Below are 21,989 nucleotides of genomic sequence, written 5' to 3' on the forward strand. Positions count from 1 at the left end.
TTCGGAAAAGGGCCCTTAAGTTTCAGTAATTGTGAGGAGCATTCTGGCATTGGCCCTCTCTCTCGTGTGTTTCCCATGAGAATGATTTCAGTCGGGGCAAAGAGTCACTCAGTTTGACCTCTATCCCCAAGAGCACAGCCTCACCACAAACTGAACCAAAATAAGAATTATGTAAAAATAAACAAGTGGGTAAGGGGCATAGTGCATTAAAAAGTCTCATGAAAAGTAACATCAATCTGCAGACTGAAAAAAGCTTGCAGAACATTTGTATGTAATCAAAAAATGAAGTTGTACTTGTACAACCACTTAAAATGACAAATTGCCATTTCTGCTTCAGAATCCCATCTTAAAATATTTAATATATATAATATTTTATTCTGAATGACTGCAGATCAACTGAATTTGGCCAAACTGTCAAGCTGTGAACTTTTTTAATGTGTGCATCACTCATCTTCAAAGCAGGATTGTGCAAAATTCAGAATTGAAGAACTGGCTCCCTTTTAAAGTGTAATTTTCGATTTAACTAGCCTTTGGATTTATCTGTCTGTCTGTCTATTTATCTCTGTCTTTCTGTCAATCCACCCATCCATCCATCCATCCATCCACCCACTTATTCATCCACCGTCCGTCCATCCATCCATCCATCCACCATCCATCCACTTGTCCATCCATCCATCCATCCACCCACCCACTTATCCATCCTCCATCCATCCATCCACTTGTCCATCCATCCACCCATCCATCCTTCCTTCCGTCCATCCGTCCGTCCATCCATTCATCCATCCATCCATCCATCCATCCATCCATCCACTTATCCATCAATTCATCCATCCATCCATCCATCCTTCCTTCCGTCCATTCCTTCCATCCACCCACCCACTTATCCATCCACCATCTATCCACTTATCCATCCATCCACTTATCCATCCACCATCCATTCACTTAACCTTCCGTCTGTCCATCCATCCATCCATCCACCCACCCACTTATCCATCCACCGTCCATCCACTTATCCATCCATCCATCCATCCATCCATCCACCCTCTTATCCATCCATCCATCCATCCTTCCTTCCGTCCATTCCTTCCATCCACCCACCCACTTATCCATCCATCCATCCATCCACCCATCCATCCATCCACCCACTTATTCATCCACCGTCCGTCCGTCCATCCATCCATCCATTTATTCTTCCGTCCGTCCATCCATCCATCCATCCATCCATCCATCCATCCATCCTCCATCCATCCACTTGTCCATCCCTCCATCCATCCACCCATCCATCCTTCCTTCCGTCCATCCGTCCGTCCATCCATTCATCCATCCATCCACTTATCCATCAATTCATCCATCCATCCATCCATCCATCCTTCCTTCTGTCCATTCCTTCCATCCACCCACCCACTTATCCATCCACCATCTATCCACTTATCCATCCATCCACTTATCCATCCACCATCCATTCACTTAACCTTCCGTCTGTCCATCCATCCATCCATCCATCCATCCACCCACCCACTTATCCATCAACCGTCCATCCACTTATCCATCCATCCATCCATCCTTCCTTCCGTCCGTCCATTCCTTCCATCCACCCACCCACTTATCCATCCACCATCTATCCACTTATCCATCCATCCTTCTGTCCATCCTTACGTCTGTCCATCCATCCATCCATCCATCCAAAATTCACTTCCTTTTAATTCTACTTCCTAACATTCAAAATTAAATTACAATTCTGCATCTGTTTTCCTACCTCAGTTCAAATTCCGGAATTGAATTAGAATTCCAAAGGCACTCCAAATCCCTTTTTGAATGGTGCAGAACTATACCACAAAATACTACTTTAGAAATAATTGTTGTTGTTGTTAATGAGCAAAATTTGACCCATAATCAATTTTAGAACAAGGAGAATAAACTCTCTCTATCCTTCAGACTGTGGGGGTGAGGAGGAGACGAGAGACAGAATGTGTGTTAATAGACCTCCCTCAGCCTCCCCCCGCTCCTCCACACACTCCCTCGCTCCCAGATAAGAGGACAGAACTCTCTCACTCTGGTCATTTCACACACCGCTCTGGGATAGGAAGGAAAGTTCTCCTCTTTTGTTTACTTTTCTCTCGTGTTAAGAGCCTACAGATTGGGAGACTCATTTAGACGGGCTGTCTCTGTTTCTCCTTGAATTCTTTCATTCTTTTCATTCTTCTTATCTATCTGTGAGAGTCTGTTGTAGTTACTCAAGGGTCAGTGCCTGTGCCCAGTTCCTCAGGGAAACCTCGTGGAAACCAGGAACTTCTCCAGCATCAAAGGTCCTGCAGCCAAGAACGCAGTCCAACTGTGAAGGAAAGAAGAGAAAAGAGTCAAAAAAGCCTCTTCATCTCCATCCAACCATGTTTTCCTTCATCAAAAGAGCGTGAGCTACTGAGTTGGCGCTTTCTCTTGACCACAGGTGGCCTTTCCTTTTGCTCTCGCTGCCATGAGGTTTGCCAGAGGTGGTTGGCATTTGGCACTGCTGCTGGCGTCGCTTGGCCTGGTGAGTTCCGGAAACGGGAACGGTCAGGGGAGACGCGGAGGAGGCGAGAGGCGGAGAAAGCTTCACCGGGTGCAGCACGGCCAGTGCAGCTACACCTTCATCCTTCCGGAGATGGAGAGCTGTCAAGGTGGAGTGGACCAGACCAGCGTGGTTCAGCGTGACTCCCCGCCGGCGGACGGTGAGTGGTCCGCTCAGAAGCTGCATCATCTGGAGACGGCCATGGAAAACAACACACAGTGGCTGCAGAAGGTGAGAATGACTTTATAATGAGACACAGGTGACTGGCGTCATTACGTCCTTCACTTCCTCAAACCTGGTAGTATTTCAGTAGAGGTGTAATGCTGCCTCAGGTCATGTTGGGAATGATTGTATTTACGAGTTGCACACATTTTTCAAAGCTTGAAGTCTGAAGCATGCTGATTACAAAATCATGGCAGAAGCAATTGGTGTTTATCATAATTAAGTTTAAATTGTTTATGTTGACGGTGCAGTTTAGATTGTACACAATTTGGCATTCTAATGATAAAGAATAGTGGAAACACTTACCAGAAAATGCTACTCATTTTTCCGGTTTATGAAGCAACAGGCTTGTTCAACAAAACTACACTTCCCATCATTCTCTGTGGCAACACTAGAACACTAAAATACAAGATAATACATAAATTACTCAATCCACATCCTTTGGTGCACTAGTGCCAAAAAAGCTTCCTGTCTTCGAGGAAAAGGCAAAACAAATATGAAGTTGACCAATATTATAAATCTACTCAGACCTTGAACATCATAATTATGACTTAAACTCATAAATAGGACTTCCCAGGAGAACTTGAAGGCAGCCTAACACTGCATTGATGCATTGCGATCTGACAAGCATCAGAATGTAATGATTGATTATAATTACTATAACAATATTCAGTGAATTCTGCATTAATTTCTTATCCCAAATACAATTACTGAGCCTACAATTTCTTGTGTAAAGTGAAAAGTTAATTGTCTGAAAAGTAAATTTAAAAATGTTAAAGTAAATTACCCCTTTAGTGTGTCTTCAGTATAATAAAATAATGACAAAGCTGCAGATTTTATGATGCATTGCATCATTTAATAAATGATCATAATCAAAATGAATGCCAGTCAGAGCAAACATTTACACCCCTTCTTCAGATGTAAAAACCTGTAGCACATTTATATTCAGATGGGTGAACTGTTGCAGATGCTGGCCAAATGGCCAGATGTAGATGTTGGCTGAGTTGGTTTGAGAAGCTGAGCAATGCAAATACATTTATCAAAATAGAATGGAAAGAAAGATCTGGTTGAACACTCAATTCTGCATTGTTTCCAAAAACACAACCTGTTGAAAGCGACTCATTCATTTGACGGATTCCAAAACCTCCAATGCTTTTGGAACTGTCATGTGTGATTCCCATTAACAGAACTCTATATGCAATTTCAGCTAAGTGCATTGACTAAGCACCATTTCAAACATCAAAGTGAGCTTGCAAGAACTTTCACATCTGAATAAATAGATCAAACACTCATTTCGCTAATAATAGAGAAGTGGCAATTAAACAGGAGCCAGATGACAAAAGCAGAGAAGCATTTGATCTGCATAAGTGACTGCAGAATGATGTATTACTCCATTCAAATGTGAAGAATGCAAGTCTTGATTGGCACTTCAAGGGAACTTTGCTCGGTGACATTAATTGAGCTAATGAATAGATGAAGTGCTGCGATGTAGAGTGAAAGTTGGCCGTGTGTGCGCATGTTTTGCATCTGTGTCTATGTGTTCAGCGCACCACCCAAGTTGACAATCAATACAGCTCAAAGAGAGACAGCTTGCACCTCTACAGGAAAGAGACGTGACCCTTGACTCTGTTTAAGAAGAGGTCAGATTGCGATAAGTGTCAGTTTATTATTAACACTTGCTGCTTTCATTGCATTCATGCCTTTATGAATTAAATTGGTGGTAAATAACAAGGAGCATGAAATGCTTAAAAACAGGCCTATATAATCAACTCAATAAAGCTTTCATTTAATTAACTCAGGATGCAAGTATAAAAATTATAACCAAATTTACGCATTTAGACACAGTGAGGTCCAAAAGTCAGTGACCATCTTAAGCAGAAAAATGTAGGATTTTGAAAATTATAAAAGCTGTGATTTCTAAGTAATTTCTGAAATTAATGTACATTTTTTGCTGATATTGTAATATGTAATGGAGAAAAGTATTCAAACAGAAACATGCAAAAAGAAGAGCTTTGACCCCACTGTATATAACTTAAAATTTAATATAAAAAATGTACATACGTGTAAATATGAATATTTAAAACTCTTTATAAACTATCAATTTAAACAGGCCCCTCACTGTACTGACTTGAATGTTAGGTATTCTGCAAGCTTATTAAAATCCTTTGAGGGCCTGGTACATGTGTTGCTCTGGCTCTGTAATTGGGCAAAATGTTTATGGAGGAGGAGTGTTTAGTTTACAGGCAAATGACTGAAACTAAACGGATATGCTCTTTTAGATTGCTCCTGCTGCTCACCCCTTACCTGATAACTGCATTCACAAGCAATGGGAGACATGCCATGTATTAACAGGAAGGAGAGGGGAGGGGAGAGGGGAGGGGGGCCGTATATAGACTATAGGAGTATATGGAAAGCATGAGGAGCCATTTGAAGTCTTTGCTTATTTTTTGTGTAATGGCCATGGACCAAATATCTCCCTGGAAAAGAGTTCTTCAAAGGCCAAGGGATTAGCGATAGTACGTCCCATTTAGAGCAGCTTGAGATATGGCAAAGCCTCAGACCCCTTTGAGTGGGAGCCTCACTGGATGCAGAATAACAAGAAAAGAACCTTCTAAACTTCAATTCACAACATTTTGGCTTAATGCTTTGATTGTTATAAAAAAAAATGTTGGAGCTTGAGGAAAAGAAGAAATTGTTAATGTGAAGCTGAGAAAAACATCTTCATATAACAACATTTTAGCCGTTTTTAAATAATTTGCACTCATTTATTCTTTATCTAATTCTGTGCATTAATGGTGGAGATTTTGCAGTGACTTTTTCTGCATGTTACATCGTTATACCAGTAGGTGGCGACACTGCGACAGGTGACTGTATTTATGAGTGATTCTTTGAATCATTCATCAACTGATGATTCATTTAGGAATGAAACAAGTGACTGTCTTTATAGCTGCATCCCAATTCAGAGGCTGCATCCTTCGAAGTCCATATTTGAAGGCAGATTGTGTCACGGTGGCGTGATCAGGGTTGTCCCAATTTGAAGTCTCCTGCAAATGCGGCTTTGAAACGCATCCTTCGTTTCGCGGGCAATGAAGGATACAACAGATGGATCCTATCCTACCCCAGAATTCATTGCACGGTGGTGACATCTAATGTATCAAAAAAAAAAGAAAAAAAAAAGCGGTTCAAATGTCTTACCAAGATGCAATTTTATATAGTCTATGCTCTTTATTATGAACATACTGTAAATGCAACAAGGTGAACATATTTAAACAGGTTTTGAACCCTGTTTTGTTATTTGGCAGTAGAATATAAAAAGTCCACAAACGTTACTACTGCTCATCAATGACAACTGTCAGTTGCTAGGAGATTAGAACAGTCCTCCGTTAGCTAGACCGTCCTATTTAACAATGCTTGGTCCGAACTTTCGCGGCCTTCGAAGGTGTGGCCTTTGAAGTCTGAGTTGTTCGAAGGATGCAGCCTCTGAATTGGCATGCAGCTTATGAGTCATTGAATCATTCATTCAACTGATTCGTTCAAAAACACGGATTCTGCTTTCAACAACGTAACACCACTGCGTTCTTCTGCTGCTTTGTTTAGAACTACCTTTGTTTTTATATATATATATATATATATATATATATATATATACTAGTTTTATGCTTAAATCAAATGCAACTCTCCTCAATAAGCTGCAAGATTTGAGGTATGATTCATGTCTGTAGCGCAAATTGTGCAGGACAAGGACGCACCAAAGTTTAATACTTATTGTTAGGGGTTTGTTGAAATCCCTAACCCTAAGTTTGAGCAATAATAATTATGTTGCTTGCCTAATTATTGGCAATAAAACATGTTGCCAATGGTCAGCAGGCCTCACAATTGAAACAAGACCTGCAATTTAGTAACGGCTGTACATTCATCACTCTGCAATCAATGCTCTTTTCCAAGGACGCTGTAAAAACAACATTTAGAGCCAAACTTTAAACTGTTTGAGCAAAGGTGGCTCAATTATTACTTTATAAAAGAGCCACTTAGAAAATGAAAGTTAGAAAGTAAATACTAAAAGAAGAAAACAACAGTAAAACTTCTCAGCATGTGATTGGTTTTAGTACGTGCTGTTCCTCCTAATGCAACATTACATTAACAAGCCTCTAGCGTCTTGGCTAATGTTTTTTTTTTTTCTTCTTCTTCTTCTTTTTTCTTTGGCCCATTGTGCATATCATTCCTCACTGGAGAAATGAGAGAGATAGACAGAATGAAGGATCGCTGGAGGAGAGGATGGGAAAACTCGAAGCCTGCTGAGTTTATAATGTCTCGGCACTGTCTTTAATGATCCTGTAAAACGCAGTTGCAGGGCTTCCTTGGGAGTCGAGCGGGGGCTGGACTGGTGATTACTCCCGCTATCGACATGCCGAATCTGAGCCGTACACATCAAACGCTCACTCAGCACACATTATCCTGCGAAGAATGTTCTCTGAGAGCTCGAAATAAAAGTCTTACCCTTGTGGGAGACTCACAAATGTTAGCGAATCTGATTGTTGCATTGATTGTGACCTAACTTTTGGTCCAGAACAAATGTAATGCCATTTTTGATTAGTCGTACGTTCACTCGAGTCTGCTGTAAAAATCTATGAACATTTTTGACAACTATGAATGATTCCTTAAACCAAATGCCTTCAAATTGCATTTAATTATTTTAATATCCTCTTTGAACTCTAAACGTTCTGGATCTCTGCAGAAGTCCAGTGGCACAGCAAGACATTGAGTTCGGATAATACTCACAACGGGAGTGATGTGTTAAATGTGTGTGTTCTTGTCTCTGATAAATGTCGTCTCTATTTATGCATGCTCGTATATTGAGTTTGGCTCAGATCACAGCAGAAGGCTTCGCTTTGTTAAACAAACATTGTGCTCGTGTTTATCATTCTTGGGGAAGTGTCTTTGAGAGCAAAGAGAGATGCCGGGCTTGGAGAAGAGCTGGACGTGGGTTCGCTTGTGTTGCTTTCACTGACATCAGTCAACATTAGGAGATCTCCCCTGGAGCCAGAACTCCTACAGAGCGACAACAAGCCTCACTGATAGCACTGAACTTTAACTTTTCAGACGCTTTGGCAGCAGCATTGTATGCACTCCATCTAATGAACACATTCAGCTGTCAATATTAGTGAAATACTGCTAAGATATGGAGACCTTACATTGTTGTTTTGCTTCCTAATTGAAGATCTAAAAGTAGATGTTTGCAGTTTCTAGAAAAATGTAAGTGGTGTTTGCTTGTGCAAAAACACTGTCATGGTGATATAAGGTGTTGCTATGCAGTTGTTATGGTATTTTTATCATAACAGTCACACTGGAATGATATAGTCACGTTTACAGGAAATAAAGTTGCAATTATGAGATATATATGCCGGAATTTTGAGCCATAAGGTCATTTTGAGCTTTCACAGTTTTCAATTGTCTGTAAGTAAAAAGAAAAATAACATGTTATTAAAAACAGTAACTGGTTTTATGAAGAAAATTCTAAAAGTAACATGTAACTTTCAGAAATTAAATTCTTATAGTAGCAACTGTGATAAACGTTCTTATACGATAAGTTAATGTTAAATGTGTTTTGTGTTGCATTTGTACGTTTGTATGTGGTTTGACTTTGAACTAGTGTGAGTCTCCTGACTCAAAATCAGATTTTAGGCTCAATTATGGAATATGGAAGCAAATGACAGCATTTGTAGAACTGAAAACGCTGTTTTTTGGCTTGGCCAAAAGGATTTCATTTGTCCGTCCTTGAATGTACTTTTACTATTCCCTTTTGCACAGCAGATGCCTTTCAATGTAAAACAAGCCCTTCGTCAAATACAAATGACTCATTTTTAAACTATGATTCATCTTTTGGCCTGTTAATCTTCTAAAACATCTTAAAGAGTTAGTTTACCCAAAAATGAAAATTCTGTCATTTATTACTCACCCTCATGCCGTTCCACACCCGTAAGACCTTCGTTCATCTTCAGAACACAAATTAAGATATTTTTGTTGAAATCCGATGGCTCAGTGAGGCCTGCATAGCCATATCCTCTCTCAAGATCCATTAATGTACTAAAAACATATTTAAATCAGTTCATGTGAGTACAGTGGTTAAATATTAATATTATAAAGCGACGAGAATATTTTTGGTGCGCCAAAAAAACAAAATAACGACTTTATATAGTGATGGCTGATTTCAAAACACTGCTTCAGGAAGCTTCGGAGCGTTATGAATCAGCGTATCGAATCATGATTTGGATCGCGTGTCAAACTGCTGAAATCACGTGAAACCACTGATTCGATACGCTGATTCATAACGTTCCGAAGCTTCCTGAAGCAGTGTTTTGAAATCGGCCATCACTATATAAGTCTTTTTTTTTTTTTTTTTTTTTTTTGGCGCACCAAAAATATTCTCGTCGCTTTATAATATTAATATTGAACCACTGTACTCACATGAACTGATTTAAATATGTTTTTAGTACATTAATGGAACTTGAGAGAGGAAATGTCATTGCTGGCTATGCAGGCCTCACTGAGCCATCGGATATACCGAAGATTAACGAAGGTCTTACAGATATGGAACAGCATGAGGGCGAGTAATAAATTACATAATTTTCATTTTTGGGTGAACTAACCCTTTAACTGATCATATTCTTTTACATTTTGAAGAATAAACCATGGTACAGTGCTAATTAGAACATACAGCAATTATTTCCTCTACATACTTGATAAATGTGGTACTGCATTGATTTTGCTATGTGAATATTGACATTATTCTACTTCATGGACTTTGTCATGGCATTTAACTACACAATCATGCTATAATATCATAATCTTATGCTCTAATCATGCTTATATCCTGGAGTTTGTCTCAGTAATGGTAAGGGGCCAAAAGCAAACATTGTTCAAGTAAGCATGTTCTTTGTCTAGCATCACAAGTGTCCGGAGACATGAGGTTATGGGTTCTTGAGTCAGCACTTCTCATTCTTTGCTCTTGTGCATGCATCTACATTCAACATCATGTTAGTCCTGTAAAAGCTAAAAAACAATCTTGTTTTTGCAGTTTCAGTTAGTAACACTAGATGCACAGAAACTGCACACTTAAAGCCGGGTGTAAACAATTTTTGCTGTTGTACGAGCTCGCAGACAATATTTTTTCAATTGTAAAAATCGCGTCAATCATTGGTGCTCCAATGGTCGTGGGTCACATCATGTGAGAGGAATCATGAGCCAAGCCGAGTACCTTGTGCGACCACCTCCCAAGCTTCCCGTTAATATTTAAACATGTTTAAAAAAATTTGGGGAGTCGGCCTGAATTTGACACTCCCCTATTTCCAAGTCATACAACATACATACATCATAAAACCATATTATAAAGGCTACTAGTAACCCTATAGCATGCGCATACAGAATGACCATGCTGTTCTCTGCTATTCACCTAATCATTTACACAGCCGTCTTTGTATTTATTTTTCGTTTTCTATCAGAAGCTATAGCGGCAATATTGAAAACTCAAATCTCTGTGTTTAGCACCATAGCTCATATGATTGGCGCTGGCTCGCCATGCAGTACAGTTGTGCCGTGTATACCAGCTGCTTTGACATAATTATCACGTTAACTGACTTGTAATGTGTGCAATGGCTCTCAAGCTTCCAAGTGTCTAAACTTGCACAGTGAATGCCCGTCTTAAAATGTACACGCAATGTAAAAAATGCCTTGAGACTACAATGAAAGTAAATATGTTACATGTAAAGTAACATGTTGTGTACTAAAACTAATGCATTCTTTAATTTTCACCTCTTCAAGTTAAAGGCTCCAGTAAGACTGAACCTCAAACACCAAATTCCATCCCACACCTGGAACTATAGCTGACTCTAATTCCAGACCAGTGGCTCATTGGTCTTCTTTCAGTTGAGTTCTGCAGATTACAGATGAGTGATTAGAGTCTTGAGGTTTTCTGTTTGTTCTTATGTGGCTCAGGGTTTTGTCTTGGGTTGATCAAAGGCATTTTTCTAAGTCAACTCATACTAACTGGTAGCAGCAACTTACCCCCACCACCACCGCATATGCAGTAGCCTAAAACTGTGATAACTGTCTTCCTCGATTTCCTTTAAAAACCTAAAAAGGCATAATAATAACTAATAATAACAAAAGCGCAAGATAATAAATGTACATCCTGTTTTAGGGTCAAACATGGAGATCACATGGAAATAAATGCTTTCAACCTATCCTGTCCCCACTTGAGAACCCATTAGTGTTGCAACCCTCAACAAGCACAAAAAAAGGAAAACCCTCAAGTACTGGACCATCTGTTGTGCTTTTCCTTGTGCCGAGTTACAGTTCTGTTCTTTTACAGTGTCTTGTTACACTTCTGTTTTTTTATCGTCGATGTGAAGGACTTTCGTATAAAATTCCAGTTTGGGCAGGTTCAGCCAGAATTTCCAACGGCACATTACACAATTGCAATAATCCATTATATGGAATAAAATTGATGCTTTTACAAGAGATGCTACAGATGGGACTCTTATACCATTACCAAATATTGTAAAACTCATGCGTTTCTATGGCTGCACATCAATAACAAACACATTTATAGATGGCTTTTCCATTACTAACGCTGCTATCTATCCATCCATCCATCCATCTATCTATCTATCTATCTATCTATCTATCTATCTATCTATCTATCTATCTATCCATCTATCCATCCATCCATCCATCCATCCATAAAAATATATGCATAAAAATATATCCATTTATAAATGTATGAGACCACACTAAAATTCTGGAATTCAAAATCTACTTTAAACCTTGAAATAAACAGCTTTAAGGTAATATAAATACATAATTTAATTATGCTGGGGAAAAAATTACATATTTAAAAAAAATGTAAATCATATTATTTTTTTATCACGGTTAAGCAGATGATGCCAAACCAAAGTAATGAAATTATTTATAAATATTTATTTATATTTATTATATTATATAAATTATTTATATTTATAAATTATTATTAATAATATGCCTGTTTCATTTCTTTAATCAAAATGTTTCAAACATACATATTTTCATCTAAATATTGTTTTTCCTGTGTCTTCAATATCACTTTCCACCCTAGTATTTTTGTTGTTGTTGTTGTTGTTGTTGTTATACCCCTTTAAATAAGAAAAGCCAGTTGCTAATGACATCATCCTCCAGGAAGTGACATCATTTTGGAGGGAAATCAGCACAGCAAAAACAAAGGCTGCGTCCGAAATCTCATATTCTCTTGAGTTTATATATAAGGTGCTTATTTTGAATAAGTAATTCATTCACGAGCGCTAAAAAAGTACGTTCTATATTATATAAGAGTGTGTAGTATGAATGTAATCCGGACGTACTACATTCGTCATGTTGTCATTATCATGTGATCTACCACTACCATTTACAAATCCTCTCCTGTGGCCTCATGGCATAGTAAAGTGTCCATCGTTGAGTACTGTGTATTCGGACATACTACTTTTGTCACATACTGTTTTTCACCTACTATATAGTAGGGAAGTATGCTATTTCGGATGCAGCCTTTGTAATTCCTGTGATGTTTTGTGATATATTAGATGGTTTGTGTCACTCTAAAATAAATACCCATCTTGTTTCATTACAGAAATCAGTTTAAAAATATCAAAATGTCAAAACATTAGCTTCAAGCTGCCATCATCATAACTGTCAATCCCTCTACCTCTTCAGTTCCATCCTTGAATAAATCCTGTTAGTCTAGATGTTTAGACCAAATGACGCACGTTTTTTAGCCATTTAGCCAATCGGCCTTCAGTCTCGTGTCGTCCATGTGGATGTTCCTTGGCCCTGAGCATTAGCCCTCAGTGTGTTTGTTTATGTTAGCTCAGAGAGAGAGAGAGGAACCACAGTTCTCGCTGCACAGCTGCACTCCCGTCTGCCACAGGGTCAACAGCCACTCTCTGATTGGCTGCAGCTCGAGCTGAATTGCAAAGAAAACATGGTTGTCTTCTAGAGGAGCAGTAACTTTGATAATCATAATTGATGGTAGAGTCTGGCTCAATCAAATATAGTCTTAACCTATCCACCTCTGAGTAATCATAGGCCCAATATTAGAAAATGCTAATTAAGCAGCAGTTTTTTGGAGTGTCTTGTTTATAGCATTAGAAATTTTAATAGAATTACATGATTACTGATTCATTAATAGTATTAAATCATATCAATATTTGCTGAGAAAGTGGGCAATGATTAGAGGCATTATTCTGGCATGAAATAGATGAAAAGTTGCTTCAAATGTCAAACTATTGTTTGTTTTATTTTGTTATATATATATATATAATTTTAAGCTGAAGCACCAAAATTACTAACCAGTAATAAATAAAAGCTAAAACTAAACTAAAATAAAATAAATAAAACCTAAAAAGTAATAAAAAAAAAATAAAAAAAATAAAAATAGAAGCAAATTCTTAATATAAAATAAAAACTACAATAGTATTAAAAAAAAAGTACTAAAGAAACACTGGTCCATTGTGCTGTGGCAATTTGTGAGTCCATGATGATGCAAAGTCAGCTTTTGCACAAACAGAACTTTATTTGTTTAGCTGAACATCATGAACTTCACACTCACATGATGGATGGAACAACCTTTAAGCTATTAAAACAAACAAGGTTCTCATCAATATTAACTAACTTTAACGATTTAAACACTAACATTTCACTAACATTACACAAACAAACGTAAATTGACAATACACTCTTCCCTGAATATAACAGAAACAATTGCACAACAGTCTGATAACAAAAATGAACAATGAGCTAGAAATGCATTGCATCATAATCCACTGCCACAGTCCAATTTCAATGAATCAATTGATTCGGTTAAGAAACACAAATGATTCATTCAAATCAGCAGTCCTCAAGTTTGAATAATTTTGTTGATGTTATACTGTCAGTTGCAGATCGTTTTCAACCGTATCTGATTGCATTACCAGAAATGGCGACTTTATGCAATAAAAGTGTAAAATATGACATGATATGATATACACTATTTCCCTTTTTTGTATTCTAGCGAGTATAATTTATTGCTTTCTTCTCCAAAGGTCTCCTTGGCAGATTGCATTATCAGACTGTGTTGTAAAACATACATTTACTTTGACAGGCAAATCGTATATTTCACATCTTTTAGCACAACTCTGGATTTTATATTTGTTTTCCATAATCTTTAAAGCCTCACCATCTGTGATGGGTTTACAGATGATAAAGTCATAACCAAATCCCTGTAATCGTAAATTTGGCTTACCACTAGTCCTTTTTGGCTTATTTATGAATTCTAGTCTGAAGACGGAAGCTAATTCTGGTGTTTAATCCAAGCGGGAACAATTTACAACAGTTAACAATGAAAATTGCAGTTCCAAAAGTGATTTTTAAAATATGATGTTGGACCATAACATTGTATAAGAATTTATAGATGCAAGAGGCCGTGGCTAGTGGTCATATATGTTATTCTAGTGGACATCTCTCAGTTTGAGGTTATCATACATTGAATTTTGACTACAAAAGCTAATTTCCATCATTATTGGATCATCCACACATCATCTTCCACAAAATACAGGTATATCATATAATCTGTGTGGTGGGCATTTTTTTTCAGTAACTCTTTCTGCAGGTTACATTAATATGCCAGTAGGTGGCGACAAGGGAGTATATTTATGAATGAATCTTTAAATTCCTATTCATTCAAAACACATTCAGGCTGTGTCTGAAATCGCCCCCTATAAATAGAGCACTATTTAAGGGGACAGCCATTTGTAGTGGTGTCCAAAACCATAGTGGATGTTATCGAGTGCACTCATTCAATCCCATACTGCACCGCAATAACGAGTGTACACTCAACGGCTAGAGAATACCCATAATGCACTGTGAGGGAATGAATTCACGTGTCTTGCCAGAAGATGGCACCCACAGCTGAATCATCCATCCATTTTCCAAACCGCCGGTCAAATGTGGGTACAGCTTAATACCATACAGGTACAAATTCCTTTTTAATTGATTAATAAATAGTTTAATAAGGTTTATACATGCTAGTTTCCATGACAGAGTTCAAGATAAATCTTTTCATTACTACTGGAGCTGCCAGTTTGCTAAGTTTTAATTGATTATTAAACAGCAAGAACAAACTATGCGAAATTTACTCGCTCGTTTTTATTCACTCCTTCAAGTGGACTATATTAGTGGAGTAATGTAGGGAATAGTGAATGATGGTATAGTGGGTGATTTCGAACACAGCTTTATTCTGTGATTGACTCACTACATGAGTAAGTCATTGAATCATTCATTCAACTTATTTGTTCAAAATGATTCAGGAACAGAATGCCGCTACTAGGTTTGTTTGAAACTATTTATTGGCTACAAAAACAGACAAAATAACTGGTGATATTGTGTGTAAAATGTATTCAATTACTCAAATTTTATTCAATTCTTACTGCATTTAACTTCTAGTATATTAACGACTTTTTGAGGAAACTAAAAACAATTCGTGAAACAGTAAAAACAGTTGAAGCAGTTTTTTTTCTTTTCTTCTTTTTTTTTTTTTTTTTAACGAAATTAGACTTGAAACCTATAGGCCTGGTTAGTCCTTCTCCATGTGACAACTAGCCCCAGTCTCTTTATATAGTATCAATTTGGAAATATTGTTTAGTCATCATAGTATCTGGTTGTGTATGAGTCAGTGGGAAGAATCTGTGCAAACATCAGTGCTGTAGAAGTCTCCAGTGGCTGTGACAGTGGGGCGGCTCGCTGCAGCCATGCTGATTGAATTAGCAATAGGATGTTCTCAGACCCAGGGCTATTTTTGGGGCATTCAGTACAGGAGAATAGAGGCAGGATCTTTGTGTTCTTTAAAAGCGTCTCTGTGTTTTCTGTGTGTGTAGATTCTCGATGACCTCACTGTGAATGTTTGAGCAATTGGGTTGTAATGTAAAGGGAAAATTGGAGATATTCCAGACTCCACACATATGTATATGAGCATACACACAGGCGCACTCAACAGGGTTCCCCCTTTGACATCAGGCCAAACACTTCAGCTATTGAGGGACACATAACATCCCACTCTTTCCTTTTCTGAGTATCCGGTCTCTGTCTGGACACTGCCTGTGTGATGAATGTTAATCGTATGCATATAGTACAAAAACATATGATGCATTATTAATGACCAATGATTATCTAATTGCTGTTGTCACATCAACACATGATTTTGAGAGCATTATTATTGTTTACAAATTACTTTAGCATATTTAACTGTCATAATGACAAGCTGGAAATATTCCTGTGAGCACATTCCTGTCCCGTCACAGCACACTGTCATAATGGATTAGTGGCTCGATGCCACCATACACAGCATGACCATCAACACAGTCATTCTTATGCACTGTTAATTTCCCATTTACAATAAATTGACACTCTGAGACCCTTTTGAAAAGGTCTAGTGAAAGATGCCTATTGGAATTTCTATCATAATTTGGAACCAATCCTAAAGGAAATTCTCTTGTAGAATTTCAGTGTAGCACAAAACTAGGTCATTTAGGGCACGTAGTTCCCAAAAAAGGAGTATTACATTTTAAATACCCCTGTAGAGCATTAAAAAGCAGTCTTTTAGGATTTTGTGCATTTTTACTCTACAAACTTTACAGTATTAGTATAAAGTATTAGTTCAACCTAAAATGAGGGTGTGTAAATGATGACAGATTTTATATTTTTGGGTGAAATATTCCTTTAAGGTTCTGATAAAGACTTTCTGTTTATACATGTACACTACTGTTCAAAAGTTTGGGGTCGGTAAGATTTGTGAATGTTTTTGAAATCTCTTATCTCTTAAGTTAGTGTTCAATGTTGTGTTATGTTGGGATTATATGTTAGTTTTGTAGGGTTATTATCTGCCCTGGTGCTGGCTCTGGTGCATGCATGCATTTACCTTTTCTGTATCAATTGAAATGATCAATGACTGACATTTGTGACATCGATTAGCTTTTGTATGGTGAGTGGGTGGAGAAAACGAAAAGGCAGGTGGAAAAATCAATATGCCTCTTTAGCAAAGAGCCGAAATTATGAAAAGCGAGTATAGACTCAACAGCACAGCCTTTGTTCATCTGTTTTTAGTTTAAAAGCGAGATGTATGAGATGATTGTTGCAGGAATTATTCCCCGTGGGTCAGCCCCGGTTCTGCTCATTGTGGCCTCGTTCAAACTACAATTTAGTTCACTTGTTCCAAGTATTAACACAAACCTTCAACTCAGGAAGTCCTTGTGACTAAAGCAGTCCTGCCAAATTTAGCTCAAATCTAGTCATGTTAATCATGTTAGTCATGTTATTTGTTGTGCTCTTTGACCCTGAGTTTCTGTCTTAACACACAATGTCAAACTAAGGCATGAAAGGTCACGTTTGTCCAGTCAAGTTTGAGAGCAGTGAGGCATGCTGGGATCTTAAAGTGGAAAGATAACATGATAAAATTGAAACTGGCAGCACACAGGGGTCTGTATAAATATCTTGTCTACCGAGCCATATTTCTCACACCTACAGATTTACAAAATCTAATCCATAAAAGGATGTTCAAAACTCCGAATCCCGGAATATTAATAAATGGAAGGGGAAAAAAAGCTCTGTAGCTGGAATATTTTCAGTTTTTCCTAATAAAATCTAGAAGGCAGACACTGTTTGCAGACTTTAAACAATACATTATAAACACATATTTAAAAATATTTATGGAATGAATGTTTTTAGAATGAGGTTATATTTATGAAGACTTAGCAATGGCGCTGGATGACCTTTTTTTTTGTTTGTTTGTTATGGGATGTTTTAAAGTTGAGCAATCCTAAAACAATGGCAAATAGAAAGTGTCATGTATTATTTGTAATGAATACAGAATCTAACTGAAACACATTAGCTAAGTTCCGAATGGAATACTGGCATACTGATTATGGCATTAGTATGCTACTGTAAATTGTGGCCTGATTCCGTTATAGTTAATTCAGTGAAAGGCCTCCAATTATCCTCTTGGAAATAATTGAGCATTTTTAGTTATTTTTCATTTTTAGATCCAATTTTTGGTTGTAATCTTTGAATGATGTTTGGAATTGCATATTACTACACTACACTCAAAAAATAAACTTTTACCATTGTTAGTTTCAATCAAGCCATGCTTGTTCACATTACTTAAAAACTCATGTTAATTTAACTCACTTAATTTAACTGAGTTGTTTCTACTAAAAATGAGTATTGTCAGCTTTACTTTAGGGTTAGTTCAACCAAAAATGAAAATAATGTCATTTATTACTCACCCTCATGTCGTTCTACACCCGTAAGACCTTCGTTCATCTCCGGAATACAAATTAATTTTTGATGAAATCTGATGGCTCAGTGCGGCCTCTATTGACAGCAATGTCACTGAACCGCTACTAAAGACATATTTAAAACAGTTCATGTGAGCTCAGTGGTTCAACCTTAATATTATAAAGTGACGAAAATACTTTTTGTGCACCAAAAAAACAAAATAACGACTTTACAACAATATCTAGTGATGGCCGATTTTAAAACACTGCTTTGAAGCTTCTTGAATCTTTTGTTTTGAATCAGTTGTTTGAAACGTGATTTCAGCAGTTTGGCAGTTTGATACGCGATCCGAATCATGATTCGATACGCTGATTCATAACGCTCCGAAGCTTCCTGAAGCAGTGTTTTGAAATCGGCCATCACTATATAAGTCGTTATTTGATACGCAATCTGAATCACTGATTCGAAACAAAGGATTCGTTAAGCAATAGAGGCCTCACAGAGCCATCGGATTTCATCAAGAATATCTTAATTTGTGTTCCGAAGATGAACGAAGGTCTTACCGGTGTGGAACGACATGAGGGTGAGTAATTAATGACATTATTTTCAGTTTTGGGTGAACTAACCCTTTAAGTAAATCCAACAATTCATTTTTTGAGTGTGCTCTTACGGTGTCTGTAGTATATATACTATGCATAGTATGCTAATTTTATGTGTGTAGAATATCTGAATTAAATATGGCAAAATATACTGTATTTCACAATCACAATGCAATGTATTCACCTTAATGTTTTATTTCTATTTTGCTTTTTATAATTGAACTGTAACTATTATCAGCCATTTTAATCTTTTTTTTTTTCATGACTCATTATTTGATTGGGCTTTCAGAAGTTTTTACATAAAATTTTATTAAAATACAAAAGAACCATATTTATTTTCGAAGTGATAACTAGATTCCACGAGCTAAAATTATTTGATTTAATGTAATTTATTCATTCATTTAATTTGATTCATTCATATATTTAATTTGATTTATTAAATGTCAATATTTAATTTATTGTTGGATACTGCATTTTGTTTACACATACAATACAGTAGGCAGTATACAGTGTGCTGTGTGTAAGTGAATACTGCATTCCATACTAAATGTAGCCTGTATGTATAGTATGCCTGCATTCTGAAATTTGCATATTGTTCACAATATATCTACTTCAAAAGTAGTATGGTAGTATGCAAACATACTGTAGCTCTCCAGTAAATATGTATAACGTCACAGCTGAAGACAGACCCTTGACCACCTGTGCTTGAATCTGGGATTTTCTGCTTGTCAAAACAGTCAGTAAGTTTACATATTTTTTTTATAAGGGTGGAAAACCCTTCTTGTATAGACCACACATATTTTATGGAAAAGATTCCAGAAGGACCCTAGACAGAACCGGCACGTTTCTCGACAGAGCCTGTCAGAAATGTTTCTATATAGTGTGTTCCACCGAATATCCTGCTAAAATGCATACGAAAGATCAGTATCACTATTATTATGTAAAAGATGAAAATAATCAAGATACACATTCCCATTCACCCTCACAAAGAAAAACAGTTTCCCTCTGCAGGTCATCTACCCTGTCAGACCTAATTCGACATGATTTGTTGTAAAATCTGGTGTGGTGACCCCTAAAAGCACCAAAGTGAACAGTATGAACTACAGTTAAGGGTGAACAAAGGCTCTTCCTTTTTGAAAACCTCTGCCAAAATGAATAAAGCAAAAGACAGTAAATATAATTGACTCGTGTCAGACTCGTAGCTTGCGTATTAAACTTCACTGTTCACATTTGTGAATAATTCCTCAAATTGTGTGACTTCTTTTCAAAGCGACCGGGTCTAGAATTTTTGCTTGGCAGATGATAAACTGGGTGAAAATATCCTGCAGACCAAACCATATCCTGCAAACCATACATTCAAGGAGGGACTCGAGCAGTATCACATACTCTTTTGACTCATCTAGCTATAGCAACACCCTAGCAACTGCATAGCAACACCCTGGTAACCATCCACAACACCTTAGTGTAGAGTTGCACCACTCATTTTCTTCATTGCTGTGTTTTCACTGCATGGAAACAAAATGCACATGTTAAATTAATTAAAGATACATTCTATGAAAATAAGTTGTAATATCTTATCCAGTGTAAGTAAATCTCAAGTAAAGTTTTTTTTAAAGTTTTTTTTTTTCCCCAAAATGTTTAGATTAGACAATATCAATACTTTGACTTATGTGTCATAGTAACGTTGTGATTGACAGTTGGGTCAGTATATGATGAATTCCTGACTTCTTGGGCAAAACACTGAACTGGGGCCAACACTTATTCACAGCTCTGTGATTAGAAACTTGGCAGTAATGTATCTCCTCCTCCATTATTATTATTATTATTATTATTTTTTTTACTGAACTTAAGAATAAAGTCTTTCAGATTAAAAACAATATTTGGGCTTTCCAGGCCTATATCAGTTGATGTCCAAGCAAATCCTGACAGGAAAAATAGAACTTAAGTTACACATCAGCCTTTATTTCACAGCCACTAAAATCTGATCGACATGCAGAATGACACTGGCTATTTCTGACAGTCTTAAACCCAGTTTATAATGACAGCGAGAAACATGACACAATAAAACTAGAACATTCCCGTTATAATTCATGAGGTTGTCTACACTGCAGACTGCGTTTTTGCCGTGTAAACATGCGGTAAATCTCGGATTCCAAGATCATTTGATGAGTGAACACAATCAAATGTGTTAAAAAGGCTAAACATTGACAGCAATTTTCCAGTGAATTTGTGTTGTTTTAGTCTGTTAAAGTTACATGAAAGGGATAGTTCTGCCAAAAATGAAAATTATATAATCATTTACTCACCCTCATGTCCTTCCAAACCCGCATGTCTCGAAAAAGGAGAAATTTATAGCACAATGTTCAACTGGTGAAAGTGAAGGTTGACCACAATTGTCAAGCACAATTTTCACTGAAAAATATCAGTCTGTTCCTCACACAAAGCTGTCCGATGACTTCAGAAGACCTGAAATAGTGCACACATCATATGGACTAATGTTATTATGCTTTTTGAAGTTTGTCAGCCCCTAGTGACCATTGCATTGTATAATAAAGAGCAGTGTGAACATTCTTCTAAACCTCATCTTTCATGTTCCACAGTCAAGTCACCTTTATTTCTGTAGCGCTTTATACAATACAGATTGTTTCAAAGCAGCTTTGCAGTGATAACAGGAAAATTATTCAATGAGGTAAACAGAGTTCATTTCAGCTGTACAGCAGCTCTAAAAGAATATAACGTCATTGTTCAGCTGAAGTCAGTTCAGTGTTGATTCAGTTCCATTCTAAAGATAATCAATTATTACATTAGTTCATTAGTTCTATAAAGCAGCTCTGCAGAAAACAGTGATGTCATGATCCAGCTCAGTTCTCATCCAGTAGTGTCTGTGAAAGAAAGGTTTGAAATTGACCGTTTGCAAAGACCCTCCCCCTTTAGTTACTGTTGCTACGTCCGACAAGCCATGCAGCTCTCACGCCACCACCAGTGTTGCCAAGTCCACGGTTTTCCCGCGGAGTTGGGCTACTACTGCCGGGGGTTGTTTTTCATGTCCACGGGTTGAAGTGACCCCAAATAACATGATATTTAGCCCCTGGAATGCCAATGTTAACGGGGAACCCCGCCAGAAATGCGGATTTTACCTCTCGGAATGCGATTTTTACCGGGGGACCCTCCTGAAACGCGATTGGGCTAGTTTTGAGTATTAAATGGGCGGGTTTTGTTGTGAAAACCTGGCAACCCTGGCCACCACACATCGGCTGCATCCGAAAACTTAAAAATGCTGCATTCGGAGG

The 21,989-nt window shown here is 37.4% G+C and overlaps 1 protein-coding gene across 1 annotated transcript in view; it reads left to right on the top strand.

The window, feature by feature from the left end:
* Positions 1–2,043: 2,043 nt before the first annotated feature.
* Positions 2,044–21,989, top strand: part of angpt4 (angiopoietin 4) — a 41,182-nt gene continuing 21,236 nt past the window's right edge. Inside the window, 1 exon segment of the mRNA XM_051897887.1 lies at positions 2,044–2,779. Coding sequence (XP_051753847.1) covers positions 2,474–2,779 — 306 coding nt within the window. The 5' untranslated portion in view covers positions 2,044–2,473.

Source organism: Ctenopharyngodon idella, chromosome 6 (assembly GCF_019924925.1).
Source record: "Ctenopharyngodon idella isolate HZGC_01 chromosome 6, HZGC01, whole genome shotgun sequence".
Classification (NCBI taxonomy): domain Eukaryota; kingdom Metazoa; phylum Chordata; class Actinopteri; order Cypriniformes; family Xenocyprididae; genus Ctenopharyngodon; species Ctenopharyngodon idella.